The sequence below is a fragment of the Aspergillus brunneoviolaceus genome (genome assembly GCF_003184695.1).
Source record: "Aspergillus brunneoviolaceus CBS 621.78 unplaced genomic scaffold BO95scaffold_116, whole genome shotgun sequence".
Lineage (NCBI taxonomy): Eukaryota > Fungi > Ascomycota > Eurotiomycetes > Eurotiales > Aspergillaceae > Aspergillus > Aspergillus brunneoviolaceus.
In genome coordinates, this window is record NW_020290846.1 from 27498 (window position 1) to 46733 (window position 19236).

General features: G+C 56.0%; 9 protein-coding genes across 9 annotated transcripts; 5 read left to right on the plus strand and 4 right to left on the minus strand.

The window, feature by feature from the left end:
* Positions 1-749: 749 nt before the first annotated feature.
* Positions 750-2234, plus strand: BO95DRAFT_457799 (O-methyltransferase; the record flags this gene model as incomplete). The annotated part of the gene is made up of 4 exons (XM_025588499.1): positions 750-920; positions 1046-1178; positions 1261-1387; positions 1463-2234. 4 exons carry the CDS (start codon positions 750-752, stop codon positions 2232-2234), a joined length of 1203 nt encoding a protein of 400 aa, XP_025436454.1.
* Positions 2235-3246: 1012 nt separating this feature from the next.
* On the plus strand, positions 3247-3985 carry BO95DRAFT_376794 (uncharacterized protein; the record flags this gene model as incomplete). Its single annotated transcript, XM_025583223.1, has 2 exons — positions 3247-3454; positions 3564-3985. Coding segments are annotated over 2 exons (630 nt in total), but the record flags the coding sequence as incomplete, so codon positions are not given.
* An 836-nt stretch (positions 3986-4821) lies between these two features.
* BO95DRAFT_519135 (alpha/beta hydrolase) lies at positions 4822-6723 on the plus strand. The gene is made up of 6 exons (XM_025592010.1): positions 4822-5121; positions 5185-5223; positions 5296-5633; positions 5723-5939; positions 6063-6303; positions 6387-6723. Exons 1-6 carry the CDS (start codon positions 5044-5046, stop codon positions 6620-6622), a joined length of 1149 nt encoding a protein of 382 aa, XP_025436456.1. The 5' UTR covers positions 4822-5043; the 3' UTR covers positions 6623-6723.
* A 198-nt stretch (positions 6724-6921) lies between these two features.
* On the minus strand, positions 6922-7172 carry BO95DRAFT_448366 (uncharacterized protein; the record flags this gene model as incomplete). The annotated part of the gene is made up of 1 exon (XM_025587829.1): positions 6922-7172. A coding segment is annotated over exon 1 (167 nt), but the record flags the coding sequence as incomplete, so codon positions are not given.
* An 855-nt stretch (positions 7173-8027) lies between these two features.
* On the minus strand, positions 8028-9383 carry BO95DRAFT_488807 (uncharacterized protein; the record flags this gene model as incomplete). The annotated part of the gene is made up of 4 exons (XM_025590523.1): positions 8028-8502; positions 8586-8708; positions 8774-9156; positions 9222-9383. 4 exons carry the CDS (start codon positions 9381-9383, stop codon positions 8028-8030), a joined length of 1143 nt encoding a protein of 380 aa, XP_025436458.1.
* Positions 9384-10335: 952 nt separating this feature from the next.
* On the minus strand, positions 10336-12298 carry BO95DRAFT_488810 (uncharacterized protein; the record flags this gene model as incomplete). Its single annotated transcript, XM_025590524.1, has 2 exons — positions 12028-12298; positions 10336-11949 (listed from the first exon to the last, which is right to left on the minus strand). Exons 1-2 carry the CDS (start codon positions 12187-12189, stop codon positions 10336-10338), a joined length of 1776 nt encoding a protein of 591 aa, XP_025436459.1. The 5' UTR covers positions 12190-12298.
* A 1093-nt stretch (positions 12299-13391) lies between these two features.
* On the plus strand, positions 13392-14538 carry BO95DRAFT_488812 (4-hydroxybenzoate octaprenyltransferase; the record flags this gene model as incomplete). Its single annotated transcript, XM_025590525.1, has 1 exon — positions 13392-14538. Exon 1 carries the CDS (start codon positions 13450-13452, stop codon positions 14536-14538), a length of 1089 nt encoding a protein of 362 aa, XP_025436460.1. The 5' UTR covers positions 13392-13449.
* Positions 14539-15175: 637 nt separating this feature from the next.
* Positions 15176-17712, plus strand: BO95DRAFT_488819 (uncharacterized protein). The gene is made up of 4 exons (XM_025590526.1): positions 15176-16217; positions 16285-16714; positions 16762-17053; positions 17113-17712. The coding sequence occupies exons 1-4, from the start codon at positions 15209-15211 to the stop codon at positions 17467-17469; spliced, it is 2088 nt and encodes a 695-aa protein (XP_025436461.1). The 5' UTR covers positions 15176-15208; the 3' UTR covers positions 17470-17712.
* On the minus strand, positions 17439-19112 carry BO95DRAFT_477586 (wax synthase family protein). The gene is made up of 2 exons (XM_025589997.1): positions 18080-19112; positions 17439-17960 (listed from the first exon to the last, which is right to left on the minus strand). The coding sequence occupies exons 1-2, from the start codon at positions 19033-19035 to the stop codon at positions 17531-17533; spliced, it is 1386 nt and encodes a 461-aa protein (XP_025436462.1). The 5' UTR covers positions 19036-19112; the 3' UTR covers positions 17439-17530.
* Positions 19113-19236: the final 124 nt, after the last annotated feature.

The window sequence follows — 19236 nt, forward strand, 5'->3', positions numbered from 1 at the left end:
CTAGGGCTTATGTTCTCACCTGGAATCCCCCCAATGGCAAGGCTGATTGCCATGGTACGACTCGCATCCGACTTGACTTCTTACCGGTCCAGACGTCTCCAGGAACAAATAAAGAAACCGTGTGGCACAGTAGAAGTTGAACGATGTCCTGGGAAACGGCCCCCTTTCTTTGCTATTATCGCATCGCATTAGTGCTGACCTGCGCGGCGTCACCGCCTCAGTTTTCCCATCAGAGAGAGACAACAACCCAGGGTTACATCGACGCGCTAACAGGACACTATTCTCGCTAAAGAGGTAGCTTACTCCGTACAGTGCTTTAGCAGGTTGGTACTAGGTCACTGTATTCGCTCTCCCCGAGTGGAATACCTGCCCAATGAAACGCATCAATTAGGCACAGCGCTCATCGCCGGTCTGTGTACCTAGTAAACTCCCCCTCCCCCTCCCCCACCGGGCGCGAACAAGCCCCGCGACAGGGGGTGGATTATTCCATCTTGTACAGTACAGTACCTTAGCACCCATCTCCATGTCTAGCTAGCTAGAGCTGAATCTGAAAACAATCTGGGTTTGGGGGGGGTAAAAGGGTGCGATGAGATCGAATTCAGTATAAAACCTCCACCTCCAGCCAAATAATTCAACCCATCCCATCCCCACTAAGTTACCTTTCACTCTCCAGCCCCCCTCCCCCTTCACCTTTCCATCTCCCACCATCTACCCCCATCCCCACATATACACCCTCAAAACCATCCACAATGGCCGAAACCGTCGCCGAAGTAACAGCAGCCGTCAACGCCGCGCTGGCCAAACTCTCCCCGACCGACGAGATCCCCGACGCCGCGCGCTTCGGCCTCATCGATGCACTGGAGAAGCTCAAGGGCGCGGTCGAGCCCCCGATCGCGACGGTGCTGAACATCTGCTGGGCGGTGTGTTGCCCTTCCCCAAAGCTCCTACCGGCTTTCCTCAAGCTTTCATCAAAGAAGAAGAAAAAAAAAAGACTTTCAAACTGAATCGACATTGAATGGGGTTACTAACGCATCCCAAATGAAAGGCCCACCCCCTCATCGCCCTCCGCATCGCCATCGGAATGGGCATCTTCGATGCCTTCGCCGCCGCCGGCCCGGGCGCCGAGTTGACGGCCGACGAGCTGAACGCGAAGACCAAGGGGGATAAGGACATGCTTGGTTGGTCTCTTTCTTTGCAGAGCACTTGATGAGCGATGTGTGAAGGCACGAACTAATTCTGGTGTCCGGGGATCTGCGACAGTCCGCATCATGCGCCTGCTGAGCGCCAACCGGCTGTTCACGGAGACGGCGGCGGAGAAGTACCAGGCGCAGCCGTTTGCGCTGGCGTTCGCGACGGGGGCGCCGCCTAGTGAGGTGATTAAGAATTTGTACGTATCCATGTTTCCGAGCCCAGGCCAGCCTGGGGAGTGGAGAGATACTGACTGACTGGGGCCCACCAACAGCCACATGATCCTGCGGGCGACAGCATACACGCACGAGTTCCTGGCGGCGCGGGACTACACGAGCCCCGAGGACGCGTACGAGACGCCGTTCCAGCTGGCGTACAACACGCCGCTGCACCACTTCGAGTGGCTGGGCACGAACGCGGAGGAGCAGCATGCCTTCAACACGGTGATGGAGACGAGCAACCGCGCCGTCGAGGGGGAGCAGTGGTACGACTTCTACCCGTGGGCGGAGCGGCTGGCTGCCACGGAGGAGGACGCAGACCGCGTGCTGCTGGTGGACATCGGCGGCGGCAAGGGCCACGACCTGCAGCGGTTCCAGACCGCCCAGAACCCGGGCCGGAAGCTGGTGCTGCAGGATCTGCCCAGCGTGATTGCCGATATCGCGGGCCCGTTGGGCGCGGGCATCGAGGCGCTCGGGTATAGCATGTTCGACGCGCAGCCCGTCCGCGGCGCCAAGGCGTACTACATGCGCACCGTGCTGCATGACTGGCCCGACAAGCAGGCCCTGCAGGCCCTGGCCCGCGTGCGCGAGGCGATGGCCCCGGATTCCGTCCTGTTGATCAACGAGAACACTATCCCTGAGACGGGCGTGCCTCGCTTCAATGCGAGTGTCGATCTGATCATGTTGTCTATGTTCTCGTCGCTGGAGCGCACGGATAAACAGTGGCTGAGTCTGTTGGAGCGCGCGGGCTTCAAGGTCGTTAAGGTGTGGCGGGCGGAGAACCAGGGGACTGGGTCGAATGCGCTGTTTGAGGCGGTGCCGGTTTGAGTTGTATAGCTAGGGTTCTAGAGCGGGGGGATACCTGTTAATTCAGTTCGGTCGTTTTTTTTCCATGCATGGAGAACAAAGTGAATAGATCCAGCCTTGTTGCACGCTGCTTCATCGTAGGCTTGATGCTGGCCATCAGTAGCATCTATGGTCTTGGGAATTTAGGGTCTACTGCAACCAGGCGGGAAACCATTCCTACAGAGTACGCCTATATCAGAAACCAGGTAAAGGCAGTTGAAGTGGACATTGCCCCCCCCCCCTCCCCAATATTAGGCACTACACTGGCATTAGACATAGGAGTGGGAAAATTCATCTCACAAGAGAAAAAGAAATAGAAAGAATCAGAGAGGGAGACTGATCAAACCAACTGCCCAGAAGCAGTGAAGTCGACAAGATAGTCCAGAACACATGGGAACAAGCCAGTAGCAACAGCAAACAGGCAGGTCTCTCTAGAAGTACTACTGTACATAACTGGCCCACGGTAACTCGGCTCTTCCACAAAAACGAATCCAAGTTCATAGAGCCGGGAGAGCAAAAGCGGGCTAAAACACTCCAACCTAGTTCATTTTATCTGGGCTTCAGTAGATCCGCCTATCAGTAGTGGGAGTTGTTATCTGAGACGCATACGGAATCTTCGGCTTTAGATGCAAACATGATAGTTCCAGGATGTGGGTTCTAAATTGGGTTACAACCAGACAACGCACCTATGCAAACATGATTCAAGTTCGCCGCCTCAATGCAAACATGATGTTGTGGGGATTCACGTTCGCCGCCTCATTGCAAATAATTTAATGATGTTCCTTCGGAGAAAGAGGAGGTTAAACAGCGGGTTCTAGAATACACGAAGTGCCGCTGTACGGCACTGATCCTCTCGGCGACTGGAAAGTCGTTGCCTCCCCAGGTCCGAGTGGCTGAGACGGACTACAGTCCATCTTCCCTGGACTCCGTGCTTCGGGGCCAAAATGCGGTCATCAGAGCTTTGGGGCACGCGGTGCTCGACAAATAACTCGACCTGATTGAAGCCGCTGAGAGGGCCGGTGTCCGGAGATTTGTGTCCAGCGACTTTGGCGCGTTCCCCGAGGGGTCACTGATGTATCAGGCTATGCGACCATCTTGGCAAAGAAGGGCAAGGCAGCAGAGCTCAGTCTTGCGGGAGAAAGCCAAGCAAAACCCACCATTCACCTGGTCGACATTCGTGAACGGCCCCCTTTTTGGACAGGGTAGGAGACCTCCCAACGGGTTGCTGTCTTTTGTTTCCCCATCACCCCGTGGCGTTGAGAATGCCTTAAAATGCCAACATGAAAGCACAGGCTCTGATCAACTTCCCAGACTTTGGCTTCGATGTCAAGAGTCAGTCGGCGATTATCTTCGATTCTGGGAACGAGCCTCTCACCGCGATGGCTATCAAGAACATCGGGCAGGCCGTCGCGAGCATGCTCGAGTTCCTAGAGCAGACGGCGAACCGACCTCTCCAGATCTCTGCACTGTTGACTACACAGAATAAAAACACTAAGGGTCGGACCCAAACCAAATGGAACAAGGTTGATATCAGTACGAAGGATGCCGAGCTCAAGGCTGGGGCCATGTTACGCAATGGCGATTACAAGGGAGCATACATAGGTCTCTTGGTCGCTCAGTTGTTCGAGGATGGAGCGGGCAGGGGAGTTGGGACAGGAGCAGACAATAAGCTGCTTGGAGTGGCACCCGAACGGCTGGAAGATATCATTGAGGTGACTGTAACCGAGGCCTAGGGGCAGTGATAGTGAAGTTGAAGGTGGCTTCTGCATCCCCGCTTGACGGGGCTTGAGCTATATTTGTCTGGCAATTCTCTTGCTCTGATCTCACCTCAAATCATTCAACGGTGATAGCTAAAGGGGGCACCCCCACGACATGACTGGTGCCGTGAATGCGAACTTAAGACTATGTCAATCTACAAAAAATCGAATAAGATTGTCCGGTGTACCTTATTTGCTGCTGCTGCTGCTGCTGCTCTGTAAGAATGATCCATCCTCGCAAATATAGAGCTCCGGGACATTCGATAGCTAAGTATCTTCTGTTTCACAAGGTTCACTTTTTGAGTCCTGTGGCAGCTTAAGAGTGCGTATGGAAGTATCTAGCTATGGGGAATACGTGGCTGTCTGCTGGAGATGAGGAAGTGCTTAGTCATGTGGCCAGGGATATTCTCACATCTCTTGAGGTAGCTTCTACGGGCACCTGGATGCAAATCATGCATCGTCCGGATGGAAGTTACGGCAAGCCCCTCGTGCCGATTTGCAATAACCCCATTTTTCATAGTAGACTTATAGTATTTTTGTATATTATTGCAGTTAGTGCCGTGCCCACTATGCTCCCCACTCTGTTTGCACTGTTTCAATGATTTGCCTCCTCTGCCAAGACCCTTGCTTGGGTCGGAGTTAGGAGGATTTAGGAGGGCGGGAACTCCGGAGGTGATCGGATCTCGGATCCCGGATACTTCCTTCAGTACTTCGTACTCATGAATGCGTACAGTGTATACATGTGGATACAGTCCGCAGAAGACAACACAGTCGGGCGTGCTTCCAGATTCATTCCATCCCCCATTGTGGACCCTGGTGGGCTTATTGCAAACATCTGCCAAGCTGCACTTTCATTTTATGTTTCTAATTCTAATCCACTGGCATCATTGCCCAGCACCGTCGTATTGCTGAGACAAGCAAGTACGCTGCCAAAACTATAAGTACGGATCTCTATCCAGATTCTTGAGCAGAAATGCATCCTGTTTGAACGTCCTCACCGCAGCTCATGACTAAAACTTGCCTGTTATTGAAACATGAGACTCGCTTTTACACTATCTGCTTTGACCGCACTCTGCGGTCTGTCCGCGGCCGCGCCCACCGCACCGGTCAAGGTGGGCATGCAATCTCCCATTCTGAATACGATAGAGCCAGTCAGCTAAGAGAAAATGGATTAGACCACCGGTAGCTGCCACTATGACTCGTCTCCAGACATCGTGAGTGCCCTTCCTCTGCGAGAGACAGGGAATCCGCCATGCAGACACACCGCGGGCTGACCTCTCGACCAGAGTGATATCGCTGGCACCAGCTACGCAAAGCTTGTCAAGGTGGCGACCGTCCCATCGGGCCCGACATATCGTTACGTTTTCTCACATACCTCGAGTTCCTCGAAGCCTTATTTACTGTTTATCCACGGATTCCCCTCAAGCTCATTCGATTGGCGTCACCAGATCGACTATTTCGTCAGCCGAGGATATGGTGTCATTGCCCCCGACTTACTCGGATTTGGTGGCACGGATAACCCCGCTGATCTCCAGGAATTCACCCTGAAGAGACTGATCTCGGATCTGGGCGCTATTCTTGACTGTGAAGGCGTTGAGGATGTGTTTGCAATCGGCCATGACTTGTATGCCTTCAACACGGCCCACATTCTTTCCTCCCGGCTCGGTCCCCGCCCCCTGTGAATTCTCTCTTACCGTTAACTCTGGAAACTAGCGGGTCTGTGGTACTCTCGCGTGTCATCACCTACTTCGGGAAACGTGTTAAGGGGAGCGCCTTTGTGGGAGTGGGATACTCGCCCCCGCCCATGTCCTTCAATCAGGCTGGGGTGGAAGCCGCCAACAACGCCAGCCTCGAGACCCTTGGCTACCCGCCCTTTGGGTATTGGTATTTCATGAATGAAGACGATGTCGCCCCTATCATGGACCAGCATGTAAGAGAGCCCCCTCTTTTTAATCGTGTTCCTCCTGCTTTTTCTTGCCAAAAACCGCGAAAACCTCCGGTCTCACACACAGTGATTGATCTCTTTTCGTTCTTTTTCTGTGGGAAATTCTAGTTTGACTCCGCCTTTACGCTTACCTACACCTCCGATCCCACCTATATGAGGGAACACTTGTCCCCGATGGGAGAGTACAAAAAGTGGCTTCTCGCGGATGAGATCGCTCCCTGGACCACATTCATCACTCAGGTCGAGAAGGAGACGTTCGCGAACATCACCATGGCCCACGGGGGATCTGATGGGCCGGTCAAATCGTACAAGTCGCTCATGCGGGATCTCAATGCCGCTGATGAAGAAGGTAAGCCAAGTCTGCATGTTCTTCTGATACTGCTCCCCACCCACCCCTTTTCTCTGGGAAGCAAGGCTGAAAAAGATACATAGCCATACCAGAAACGGACGCCGTCATCAGACATCCGGTCTTGCTTCTCACTGCGAGTAAAGATCCCGTGGCGATTGCCAATGTACAGGTCTCCAACACCGCCCCCTACGCGGCAGATATCCACATCAAGTCGGTGGAGGCGGGCCACTTCTTGCAAGTGGAAAAGCCCGATGCGGTCAGCCTGGGCATCCATGAGTTTGTGAAGGAGGTCCTGGCCGCCGGGGATTCTTGCTTGTAGGCACAGCACACCCTCCACCTGACTCACTGGCCTCGTGGTTTGCAAATAGCTTCTTGATATATGTCTCGCGCGGCACAGTCGGGAGGGGGGACTTGCAGCACATGTTCTATTCCAAACCGTATGAGGGCTTAAGAGCAGGAGAGGGGGGGGGGGGTTGAATTCGGATGGAAAGTCGTTGAGTGGGGTCAGGATCAAATGGTGATTTTTTAGGTGAAATGAGCACTGTCCCCATGAACTTGTTTGGGGATAGTGAAAGATAAGTTCTATTCAAAGCGTTAAATTGACTGTTGGGTTCGTCAGTAGCAGTCAAGCTACTTAGACAAGGTCTCTTCTGGATCGGCCTCTCGGGGGTCAAGGTCAAGGCTCGGGGTGTATTGTGTCTGGTTACCCCAGGCAATGAGGCTGTTATGCTGACGGCAGTATTGAGCTGCTTCAAGAGGGGACCGATCTGCCTTGAATTGTCTTGTCTCTGTGAACCACATTACAGCAGAGAGGATCCGAACACACCCACAATGTCTCTGCCTGTCCGCCAAACCAGAGTCTACCGCCGCTCGACCGACGGCACCCGAGTCGAACTCGTGACCGAGGACCTCCCCACGTCCCTAGTATTAGAAAAGCTTGCAGTATCTTATAGATGGTAGAAAAATAAGATTCAGAGAAGCTAAATTTCTAAATTAACATCAAAGCAGTCTCTGTCTGAGGTTCGAAGTATTGCTATTCAATATTCTCTTAACACCGGAGAGCTGGCAATTTCGTTTAGATTAATCTGAAGAAAAGGCAATAAAAAGGTTGATAAAATGTTTAAAGAAACCAGTGATAAAGGGTACTGTATAAATAGCACTAAAAGAATCTCAAAAATTACAATGTTCAATTAAATCTCTTAAGTTGAAATATAATGAACTCTGAGGCTAGGACCACATGCTCTATATATATAAGCCTGAACTTGATTATTTCTAAACAAACACTACAGTCTAGTATCTGCAAAAACAACTATCTCTGGATATTCATTGAACATAGTAGAGACTAATATACAAAATTGCTTCTAATCTGATCTTCTCCCTGTCTTACTTTTACATTGTTGGAGATCGGCAATTTCTAGACTATCATTTTCAAGAGAAGTAAAATAGAATAATTCAAATTCCGCTATCTATATATAGAAGACAAAAATAAATACTATCTTCAAGAACTTGAGGATTTTAATGATAAATCTTGAATATGGCAAAGTTGAAAGCGCAGTTCCTGTGAACAGAGTACTTGAAAGTACAATCCCAATCCCTATATACAAAATATCATACACATACATCCAAACCAACCCAACCAACAGAAAAAAAGTGGTATAATCAACAGCAAACCCCAACAACAAACATCCCCCCTTTCCAAAGTTCAATTCACCATTCGCCCCCAACTAAACCGGACTCCCCACACTCGTCTCCGACTGCCTGGGCGACCCCCTCTCCCTCGAAGTCTGGGTAATCAACACCGTCTGCTGAATCTTGTTCCCCTTCGTTGCTGTCCCCATGCCACCCTTCCCCCCGTGGAAAATCAAATTCACCCCGTCATCCGCCTGGCCGGTTTTCTTCTGGGCGTGCTTCTGCTTCTGCGCGCGCACGGAGGTCTTCACGAACCCGATGCGGTACGAGCCCGTCGATCCGCCGGAGGCGGTATAGTTGCTGCTGCTGTGGTTGGTGGAGGGGCGGATGGGTTGCCCCTTCACCAGAAAATCCCAGATCGGCTTGGAGGGCGGGATGCATGCGGCGATGATCACGAGGGGAATCTCGAGGAAGGCCCACAGGTACAGCGCGTAGCCGTCCCAGGTGGGGTCCGTGCCGGCCGTGGCGGGGATGAATTCGCTGGTTTTGATGCAGGCGCATATGCCTGCGCTTTTGGGGGGTTAGGGTTGGTTCTTCGGTCTGGGAGGATACTGGGGAACTGGGGAATCGGGGTTGGGGGCAGGGGGGCTTACACGATACCCAGACTCAGAATGCAGAAGAGGACGATGCGCTTGCGGAGGCTGACTTTTAGGTCGATGATGAAGCTTAGCGGCAGCAGGGCGAGGACGAAGTCGAGGTATGCGCCGAAGGCTTTGCTCTTGTTAGCGGTTGCTTGGGGGCTTTAGGGGATGATTTGGAGGGCCCGGGGAAGATACCTGACTGCAGCATGGTGATATCCGTGTTGATGCGCGCGTCCAGACACGAGGCCTGGCCCGAGGTGCGCAGGCTCATGTCCCACAGCGCCTGGACGGGCTTGCACTGGCCGATCAGCATGCAGAGGCTCAGCACGGTGAGGCAGAAGTACAGCACGATGTGCACGGTCAGGAACCACCGGCGCCACTTGGAGGTGCGGCCCGAGATGCGCATGATGAACAGCGCCACGCTGATCTTGCCGCACATCGCCGACAGCGCCGCCGGGAACTGGTTGATGATCTGCATCTTGCCGATGTACAGGATCTCCTCCGCGCTGAGGTAGGCCACGTGGCGCGCCCCGCCGCGCAGCTCCATCGCCGTGCTCATCGCTGCCGCTGCGGTGTAGAGCATCTGTTTGGGTCGCGTGGTTAGTGTCTCGCTTCTTGGGTCTTTGGGGATGCTGAGAGGGGGCCTACCCATGCCACGAGGATCGTCCAGTCGTCATACCCCAGGTCCTTTCGCATGCCCCGACAGTAGAAGCGGGTCACGACCAGCCCTACCGTGAAGGGGAAGGGGACCCAGAAGCATAAGAGCAGGCTCACGGCCCGGTTCTCGTCGGGAGGCAGAGCCGCTGACATGGCGATGCGTTGGTTTTCCTTCGCGCTGCGGAGGAATTCAGGACGCTGATTCTGGCTGCTTGTGGGGATCAGCGTGAGGCAGGGAATGCAGGGTGGGAGGGGAGGGGAGGGGACCGGGGGGGGGTAAGCCAGACACAGACACTTATAGCGATGGTGTCACGACGTGTCGATGACTGGTATGTTCTGCAGGGCGCAGTCAGGCCCGTCATCCCATATCAACCACCTGCAGGGAACCAGTCAAAAGAGATGGTTGCATTTTGGCCCTCCGATGCTCTGCGCTATCTGGATGGCTGCTGCAATGGTGGTTGGGGTCCATTCGGTGGCGGTCGGCCTGAGGCTGCCTCCTGCCCCAGGCCCCATCTGCCACCAACCAAGAAGTGGGTGGGTAACTGTTGGCGACCGGTGCGGATTGGTGTTCTCGCGTAATCATTGCGATTCGAATGGTGGCATAGTGGTGAGGAAAGACGGCACTATGGCTTACTGACTTATATGACTGACTACCCAGCTAGGGTTATCTCCGGATTCCAGCCCCCGCCACTTCAACCGTGATTATGCTCAATGTTTCGTTTCACCACTGCTCAATACACTCACTCACTACAGTAGATTTAACAATTCCCCAGAAGGATTCGATGTCCATACAATTCTGGTAGAGCCCAGCAATTGACCCAAGCTCAGAGTCGCCAGGTTGATTTGTCAACCATCAATCAGCCCTTGGTGCCGCCCCACCAATGCAGCCCCCATGCACTGCATAAGCAGTAGTAAGGACAGCCGTATAGCCTGAACACTCAATACAGTACGTACAGTACACGTTATACGTGGATGGAGCCATGCATGCATATATACTTGTAATATAGTTTATTGTACAGTACACTATCTCCTAAGGTACTCTTTTTGGCCCCCAATACCACCCCCTCTTCTCCTCTTGTCTTCATCTTCCCTTGAGGGTTCCCATTCACACCCCCGAGTCGATTTCATCCACAAACTCATGCCCGCTGAAGTAAGCCCAGTCGCGACACGTCTGGGCCATGGTCTTGGGAATCTGCAGGTTCCGGATCGCATCTGGCTGCTCCACCACGTTGATCAGCAAGCCCGCACTCACGTGGAAGGACATGTGGCAGTGCAGCGGCCAGGTGCCCGGGTTGTTGAGCTGCCACTCCAGGACCAGGTAGGCAGGGTCCTCGGGGTTGCCCGGCTGGAGGACCTGCGTGTCGCGGCTCTGGGGGTTGGCCGGGTTGGTGATGGTGCCGTCCCACGTGCCGCGGCCCTCGGCCAGCACCCAGAAGTTGTGGCCGTGCAGGTGCATGGGATGCTGCATGGCGAAGACGTTGTAGATGACCAGGCGGATGGAGCTGTTGGCCCCGAGGTTGTAGATGTTCAGATCCGGGCTCTCCGGGTAGGAGAAGTTGCCGGTGCGGCCCAGCAGCAGCAGCGGCGTGTTGTAGTTGGCCCGGAAGGTCGAGTTGTTCACGAAGAAGAGGTAGTTCCCTGAGGCGTTGACCCCCATCGTCACCTCGAGCGTCTCCGTCAGGGCCGGCGTCGCCGGCGGCGTCTGCGCGTAGTACGGCACCGTCGTGTTCAGCGGGTCGTTGCGGCAGTTGTTGCTTACCCACGTCGCCGTCGACTCGCTGGTCGGCAAGGCTTGGGGGTTGGCCTGCTCGTAGTAGATCGCCGCCTGCGCGGTCTCGTACGTCGCGGTGTTGTTCAGGCAGTACATGTCCAGCGTGGCACGCATCCAGTACGCGTCCGTCGGCTGGCCCGTGGCTTCGACGATCACGTCGGTGCGCTGGCCCACGCCCAGCGTCACCACCTCGGTCGTGTACGGCTGCACCGGCACGAAGTCGTTGGCGATCACCGTCATCGTGTGCCCGTCGATGCTGAACTTCTGGTTTGCGTTGGCCCCCGTGTTCAACAGCCGCAGCCGGTGCTTCTTGCCCGAGGTGAAGTTGAACCGCGCGTAGCCCGTCCCCGTGCCGTTGGCCCCGTGGCCGTTGATCAGGTTGTTGTCCACGTTGGGGAAACTGGGCGGGATGGAGAGGATCTCCTCGAGCACCGAGTAGTAGTCGAGGTAGGTGTAGTCCGCGATCATCACCGGGCCCACGTCCAGGTCGTACTCGGCCCCGGGCTGCACGGGGCCGTGAATGATCATCGGCCCGTAGGCCCCGTCGGTGTACTGGGCGCTGAAGTGGGAGTGGTACCAGCTCGTGCCATACTGATCGGCTTGGAAGCGGTAGGTGAAGCTGCCCCCGGGGATGATGGGACACTGCGTGACCCCCGGCACTCCGTCCTCCCACGGCGTCTTCTTCTGCGTCAATCCATGCCAATGCAGGGTCGTGCCTTCTTCGTCGTCGTAGATCTCGTTGCGCACCGTCACCTCGATCATGTCCCCCCAGTTGGCTTCGATCATCGGCCCGGGGAACTGCCCGTTGATCAGGATGGCATCTTTGGAGACTCCGTCCGGCGCAACGGTCCCCCGCGCGATGGTGAAGTTGTAGTACCGCGTGACGCCCGTGTTAGGCGGATCACCCGAGGGAGATGCGTCCGACCAGGGCGCGGTGGTGAGACAAGTCTGTTCATGCCGTTAGACGGTCTGAATCCGAGCGTGGATATTTCCGCCGATGAAGGGGCGGAAACAATGAGTGCATACCTTGTCTTTGCGCCACACGGGAAGATTGCGGGTTGGAAGAAGGCCATAAGGATATCGCGCGACTGAAGAGGAAGTCGAAGTCTGAGAGGAGGCAACTGCTGCAGCCGCCGTCACCGTCGCAGTCCCGGCGACGAGTCCCAACGATTTCCAACTGAACAACATCTTTGATCAAGGGAAGAAAAGAAGACGAACTGAATGAAGCACAATTGACCACAATTGACCACAATTGACCGCGTGGGGTGTCGTCAGGGCGCATTTATACCTTCACCGGGCGACGTTTTTTTTTTCCTTTCCCATTGAAGGGACTATTGCACGACGCGCTGCAAACCCCTTGCCTTTAGTCGTTACTGGGGGATCAATCCTTCGAATCCCCCAGCAACCCTCATATCGATTTGGAGTCATCCATAATCAGGTGAGGTCCTCTGTGTGCCTGCTCAATTCTTAGGTAGTTTTGTAGTTAGTGTATCGCCCCCACGCCGTAGCCTGACGCAGTCAGACTATAGTTATGTAAACATAGCCTCACCTCGGAGGAACCGACAGGCTAGGTAAGCGCCAGCCATGCCTCTTGGCGATTATTATCCGAGATGAGGCGTTATATTGATCCGGCCACACGTGGAGACTAACGTTGCCATCCAGAAACGATCTAAAATCTGACATATGTACTGTAGCGCTTCGAAGCGCTTTCCCCTCGCCCATTCGAAACGTGCCGCCATTTTCCGGGCGGTTCCGGATCACTGCAGACTTGCCTTGTTAGGGCTAGCATCGAACTTAGTAGTAACTGACTGTTCGTACTGCTGTTCTTACCGCTATCCGGGCATTGACAGGTGGAAATTACGATGGCAGTGGCAGTAAGCGGACTGGCGTGCAGAAGCACGTTACGACCTCTCGTCATAGTCAGCATCGGCTCTCCAATGAACCAACCCTGCGTGTCGTTGATTGGGTTCTGCGCTTTTTCTATCACTCTATCACTCTATCTCCCTCGTGTCGGTCCTGCCATCGTGCCTTTCAAGGCTGCATATGTGACCAGGGCATTGGTTTCTGGATTTTAGCCCCCAAAGTAGCCTCAATACACCCTCACCCGCATCTTGTCTGATTAGAGAAGACTATACAATGACTATACAGTACTATGCTGAGCCGAGACGTTGTACATGTGTCCATGGCTTCTGGTGAGGAGGCTCAATTGCTCGAGACCTGTTTTCTGCTGCTCGGGTTGACGGTCGACTAGCTTACTGGCCTCTCCATGGACATCTGAATACGAATGCCGTGCTCAAGGTATATAACTGGGGTTCCGTCCCAGAGGAAGCCCTGAAGAACGGGCCAATTGACTGACTCAACTCAGGCAAATCTCATTCCATCCTTTTCATCCCTTCTCTCTTCCCTTCCCCTCATCTCCTCTTTGCCCACACACCAAAGAGCAGAGCAATGCCAGTTTCAACCAAGGCAAGCAACGGCAGCACGCCACCCACCCCCATACCCAAGGGACCTCCTGCCCCCCGAGCCCAGGACCAGCCGCTCAGCCTCACCAACCCAGCCAGCTGGATCCCCTACCTCCAATTGATGCGCCTCGACCGGCCGGCGGGGTTCATCGGCTTCTACATGCCCTCGATCCTGGGGCTGGTGTACGCCGCCAGCCTGGCGGGGCCCGAGACGGTACCGCTGCGCCGGCTCCTCACACAGGGCATCTTCTGGCTGGGAGCCAACATCCTGATCCGCGGGGCGGCCTGCACGTGGAACGACAACATCGACCAAGAGTACGACCGGCAGGTGGACCGGTGCCGGGGGCGGCCGATCGCGCGCGGGGCAGTGTCGACGCAGCAGGCGCACGTCTTCCTGGCGCTGCAGCTGGCGCTCCTGGGGCGGCTGTTCCAGCCTCTGCTTTCCTTTTCGTCTTCCTCTTCCTCGACACAGACCCCGTCCGCCTACGCCGCCTACGCCGCCGCCGCCATGGGCTCCCTCTACGCCCTCTACCCTTTCTGCAAGCGCTTCACCCACTACCCGCAGGCCATCCTTGGCGTCCCGCTGGCCCTGGCCATCGTCCTGTCCGCCTACTCGCTGGTCGGTGCTGGTGACGACGCTCGACGCGAAGGAGACCCCTTCCGTGACCGCCCCACCACCGCCGCCACCCTCGCCCTCGCCCTCGCCGAGATCCTCTGGACCATGATCTACGACACCGTCTACGCCCACCAGGACCTGCAGGATGACCTCCGCGCCGGCGTCAAGTCCATGGCCGTCCGCTTCCGCCACTCCACCAAGCCCCTCTGCGCCGCCTTGGGGGTGGGCCAGGTCGCTCTGCTTGCCTGCGCCGGTGCTTGGACGCACATGCCCCCCGTATACTTTGTCGTTGGCGTTGCAGGGTCCGCTGTGGCGCTGGTCGTCATGCTGGTTTCGGTGGATCTGGCGGTGCCCGCTAGCTGCGCTCGCTGGTTCAAGTTGGGGTTCTGTTTTGTGGGCGGCTGCATGAATTGCGGGTTCTTTGCGGCTTATTTGGTGAGGTGGTTTGGCTGGGCGTGAGGGGAGTGGGTGTGTGGGGTTGGTTAGGGTGTCTAGGGACGAGGGTGGGTTCTCTTGTGAAGGAAAATTTCAGGGGGGCTGTTTGTTTATTGACGCTGCAGTTGGGAAATGTGAGGGGAGGAGGGATGCTGACGAAGTTTTGGGGACGGGGCGTTTACTGTGACAATGTGAAGCAAGGATCAAGTTGGGTGAGGACTGGATAGATTCTACCTGTCGCATAGCGTACACTGCATGTCTGCTGGCTTTGGATATAGTTGATGTGAGAATGATAAGCCGACATATGGTTCAATGATGTCGTCTGACCTGAGACGCTCGATATCTTCAGACTTTCGATATCTTCTGTCCCTGGTTGATAGCGCTGTCGAGGACATGAGGAAGTAGCTAAAACGACGTCTCCATGGGGAATCACCATGGAGCACTATGCGGAGTGAATACTAAGTGCAAATAAGTACTATACTGCCCCTTCACCATCAGGATATTGTCCAATATATGTGAGTGTGGCACAAACTGTCACTGATTTACAGTCGAGATGGTGGCTCGGAACTCCGTTATGCCGATGCCGACGCCGATGCCGAACCCCAGCATCAGCCAAATCCTCGTCTTGTCCACAACCTCACTCTGTCTATCAAACCGTGTTCCTCTTGGTACTGTGTCACCAATATCATATCTAATGCCACCTTTGCGACGCAAAAATGGCCGCCAGCCCGCATGCGAGCCCTGTCGCCGCCGCAAGCTCGCCTGCGACCACGAACTACCCGGCTGTCGCCGGTGCGAACGCCTGTCGATGAAGTGCGTCTACCTCGCCAATCCGCTGACAAAAGCAAAGCCTACTAGTAGCGACTCAGAGCCGTCACCAGACTCCGGCATAGGCATTCCGAGCATTCCGAGCGATAGCAGCGCGATGCCGAGCGCAAAGACCTGCCCCGGCGCGCAGTCCACCACGCCGATCCTCGAGAGCTCCGCCGAGTATCTGGGGCCGGCGAGCTTCACCTCGGTGTTTGTGGAGCACCGCGAACGCTTCGAGGTCGACCACGCACTCGCTAGCCCCGCTGCCGCTGGCGGTGGTGGTGGTAGTGGTTACACCGTCCCCAACCTACCGTCGTCGTCGCCGATCCAGCCCGCCACGAACCCGATCATCACGCCGCGCCTGCTCCAACTCGGCGTGCAGATCTTGCAGAACGTCCCCGACGAAGACACGTGCAACCTGCTTTTTGTGCGCTGCGAAGTCTCCATGGACTCGTGCTTCCGCTTGGCCAATTGGCAGGCCTCCAAGCTGACCTGGGACGCGTATCGGCCGGTGCTGCGGGCACGCACGCCCGAGGATCTGCACACCCTCGCACGGCGGCTGGCAGAGTGCACGCTCGTCCCGCTGCCCGCGGAGCAGGATCCGGGGCGTTGGGTGGAGTCGTTCTCCGGTCTGAAGGCGCGGTGGGAGCTCATCGGCGTGCTGTTTACGTACTGGTCGTATGGCTGTGTGTCCCTGGCACCGGACAGTCCGGCAATTGCGTCCTACTGCGCGGGCCGGGCGATGAAGGGCGCCAAGGAGATGATGCTCCACTTCAAGAAATGCGCGTCCATGTGCATTGAGGTGTGCAGCGAGCTGGGAGGGGTCAATGTCCTGTTCTTGCATCTGCTGTACAAGCATAATATCATGGAGAGCAATGTGAGTGGAGACAAGAGTAGGTGGTTTTCATCTTTTCATTTTTTTTTCCGGGGTGGGAAGTGATGGTTTGCTGACGGTGGTAGGTCTCTCTTGCTGGCGACAACACGGCGATACCATCGCCGTGACCACCTCCATCGGGCTTCATCGCGAGCCATCTTCGGAGTGGAACGAGGTCTCATTTCAGCATGAGCTGAAAAGGCGACTCTATTCGGCGATCTTCGCGTTCGACAAAGTCGCATCCACTTTGACGGGTCGGCCGCCGCTCCTGAGTCGCAGATATTCCACTACCCAGCTACCGTTGGACATCAGCGACCACGATATTCTGTCTGGTAATGTGAGGAACGCCGCTGCAAAGCTGGGTTCCGACGGGTGGGATCGCAACAGCGGGAGGAAATTTACCCAGGCTGCGATTCTGCGCGCGCGGGCCATGTTCGCGAGGAACCGCGAGGAGATATTGGAGGTCTTGGAGTCTTCGCTGGACGAGATCTCCGCCTCGGCTATTGAGACATGCTTGTGAGTCGCGGCCACACTTGCCGTGGGTTTCAACTGACTGGATATAGTAATCTTAAAGCTCAGGCCTCTGCCATCTATGACAAGCTACCCGAAAGTCTCATCCACCAAGTGGAAGATATCGACGATCTCGACATACCGGGGCATTGCCTGCATACACGGATCCTCGTGCGATTAGAGTACTTGCTGAATCAGTTTCTACTGGAAAGACTCTTGACCCGCCACAAGATCGTCACCGAGCAGGCGCTCATCGGGGTCAGCCAGGAGACGCTGTCTCTCACGTTGCTCTACTGGAAACACAAGGACCGATTCATGGCCCTTCACAACGATTTCTCATGGCTGGTAAGTACCACCCCGTGGGCTCTCACCTATCCTCGTGCGCGTACTGATCAGCAGCGTAGGCGATGTCGTACGGCGCGCCGTGTAGTGGAATCCTCTGTCTCGAGCTGCTCCGCCAAGCGTCCAACCCCCAGGCGTACAACTTAGACCTGCCTCGCTCGGCAACCATCCAGAACTTAAGCCTATTCGTGGCGTTTTTGGATTGGCTCAAACCCTGTGGCTCGGATATCTCCGCCAAGACCCAGATCAAGAGCATCCTGCAACGCTCGCTCGACCGCATCCTCGCCATGCCGGCTTCACTGTGCAGTCCCGCGACGGCCATGGACAATTTCGGCATGCACGACTTTATCGGCGCGGAGTATCCGCATCTGGAGCTTCTGAACACGTTTAATTGGGTGGACTGGGATGGGGGATTGTAGATTGTCCAACATCGGCACTGCCTCTTGTCTAGGGTGTATCTCTATGCTCTAAATCTAGGTTCTAGATCGTCCAACTTCCGAAGCACAAAAAGGGCGACATCATCCGGACTCCATCACTGTACAACTGGATCAAGATGGGGTTGATCCAGATTGGGACCGTCCACAGCATGAACAGCGCCACCCAGACATACCCGATCATCCTCTTGACACCGGGGTTCAGTCTCGCCCGCAGTGGCCGGGTGAGATCTCGCACAATGCTCTCAATGACGACCCCGACGATCTGCAGACAGAAGAACCACAAGGCGCCGCTCTTGACCATCGGCACCCCGAACCCCACATCCATGAAGAGATGAATGACCCCTGACACCGTGAACGCAAGCAGAGCCCGGAGGGTCCACCCCAGTCGTCCGCTCGGCGATATCCGCAGCAGAGAGAGCAGAAAGTCCGCGTTGGAGGTCAGCAGTTGGCGGAAGGTCTGATGCCACGTTATCCTGTTGCCAGATTAGCTATGCCCTGCCCTGCCATGCTCTGCCATGTCGCAACACCCGGGAAGGGACAGTCACAAGAAAAGGCCCCCCGGGGGGGAAGAGGGAGAAAAAGAAAAACATACCCCCAAAACCGCCTAACCGACCAACCCTCCCACAACGACCCAGCAACAGGCGGCCACATCACCGGCTCATACAGCCCCAACCCGACCGCCACGATGGCGCACACATTATACGAAGCGACGATCGTGGCGCGACCCACGATCCCAAACGAGAGACAGAACAGCGCCCGCACTAGCATCCTCCGCCACACCCCATCCCAGTCCCAGCCCGCCTGAGTATCAGCATCAGCAAACGCGAACGCGAACGGCAACAGCGCCTCCCTCGCCTCAGGCAGCAGCGCCACCGCCTGACCCAGATTCACATCCGCGGTCTCCATCGTACACCCCTGGATCACCACCGCCGCAACGACAACCTTCCCCACGGCGCCGACCAAGAACCGTGCCCGGGACGGCACATACCCCGGCACCGCGGCGTCAAACCGCGGCAGATGCCGGATCTCCCAGGGCGTGCCGATGCGCCGGTAGTTGAAGGCGATGCTGAAGGCCCAGCGCAGTCGGGAGACCCATTCTTGGGAGGTTGAGTCGTTTTGTGTGCGTAGGGGGTTGGGTGGTTGCTGCTGCTGCTGCTGCTGCTGCTGCTGCTGCTGCTGCTGCTGCTGCTGCTGCTGCTGCTGCTGCTGCTGCTTCGCCACCGACCCGTCCACCGACCGCGCGTACTTGGCGAATTCCCACAGCTTCTGCGCCTCGAACGACACCCGGCTCAGCACGAGCAGGTCCACCGCGTTCAGCACGTTCACCCACCCCATCGAGATCAGCGGCGCGCCGAACCGCGTGCCGCCGTAGTGGAGCTGCGCGCTGCGCTGCATCGAGTAGGCCAGCGCGAGGAGGAGGAGGGCGGTGGCCGGGCGCGCGGGGGCGCGCGGCGCGGTGAAGGCCACGACGAGGCCGGCGAGGGGCTGGATGAGGAGCCATTGTATGAGGGGGGTGGGGTCGGGCCAGTTTGGAGGGAGGGTGGACATTGTCCCTGATTGTCAGACCGGGGAAGAAAGGAGGGGGGGGGATAAAGACTACAGTGAGGAGGAGGGTGAGACTGAAGCTGGAGCGTGAGCTCAATGGACTACGGAGAAGGCTGTGTGTGGGCTTTATGGTCGTGCGATATGCAGGTGTGACTAAGCTCCATTGGCATTGCATTTAGTTAAGTTAACTTATCTTTGGTAGAC

Bases quoted from the DNA above. Each gene is read 5' to 3' on its own strand.
- BO95DRAFT_477586 (XM_025589997.1), bottom strand. From the start codon at position 19,035: ATGTCCACCCTCCCTCCAAACTGGCCCGACCCCACCCCCCTCATACAA. The intron at 17,961-18,079 runs GTATGTTTTTCT...ATCTGGCAACAG, and splicing joins TCGGTTAGGCGGTTTTGGGG to GATAACGTGGCATCAGACCT.
- BO95DRAFT_488819 (XM_025590526.1), top strand. From the start codon at position 15,209: ATGCCACCTTTGCGACGCAAAAATGGCCGCCAGCCCGCATGCGAGCCC. The intron at 16,715-16,761 runs GTGAGTCGCGGC...GACTGGATATAG, and splicing joins TCGGCTATTGAGACATGCTT to TAATCTTAAAGCTCAGGCCT. The intron at 17,054-17,112 runs GTAAGTACCACC...TCAGCAGCGTAG, and splicing joins ACAACGATTTCTCATGGCTG to GCGATGTCGTACGGCGCGCC.
- BO95DRAFT_519135 (XM_025592010.1), top strand. From the start codon at position 5,044: ATGAGACTCGCTTTTACACTATCTGCTTTGACCGCACTCTGCGGTCTG. The intron at 5,122-5,184 runs GTGGGCATGCAA...AAAATGGATTAG, and splicing joins CGCCCACCGCACCGGTCAAG to ACCACCGGTAGCTGCCACTA. The intron at 5,224-5,295 runs GTGAGTGCCCTT...CCTCTCGACCAG, and splicing joins ATGACTCGTCTCCAGACATC to AGTGATATCGCTGGCACCAG.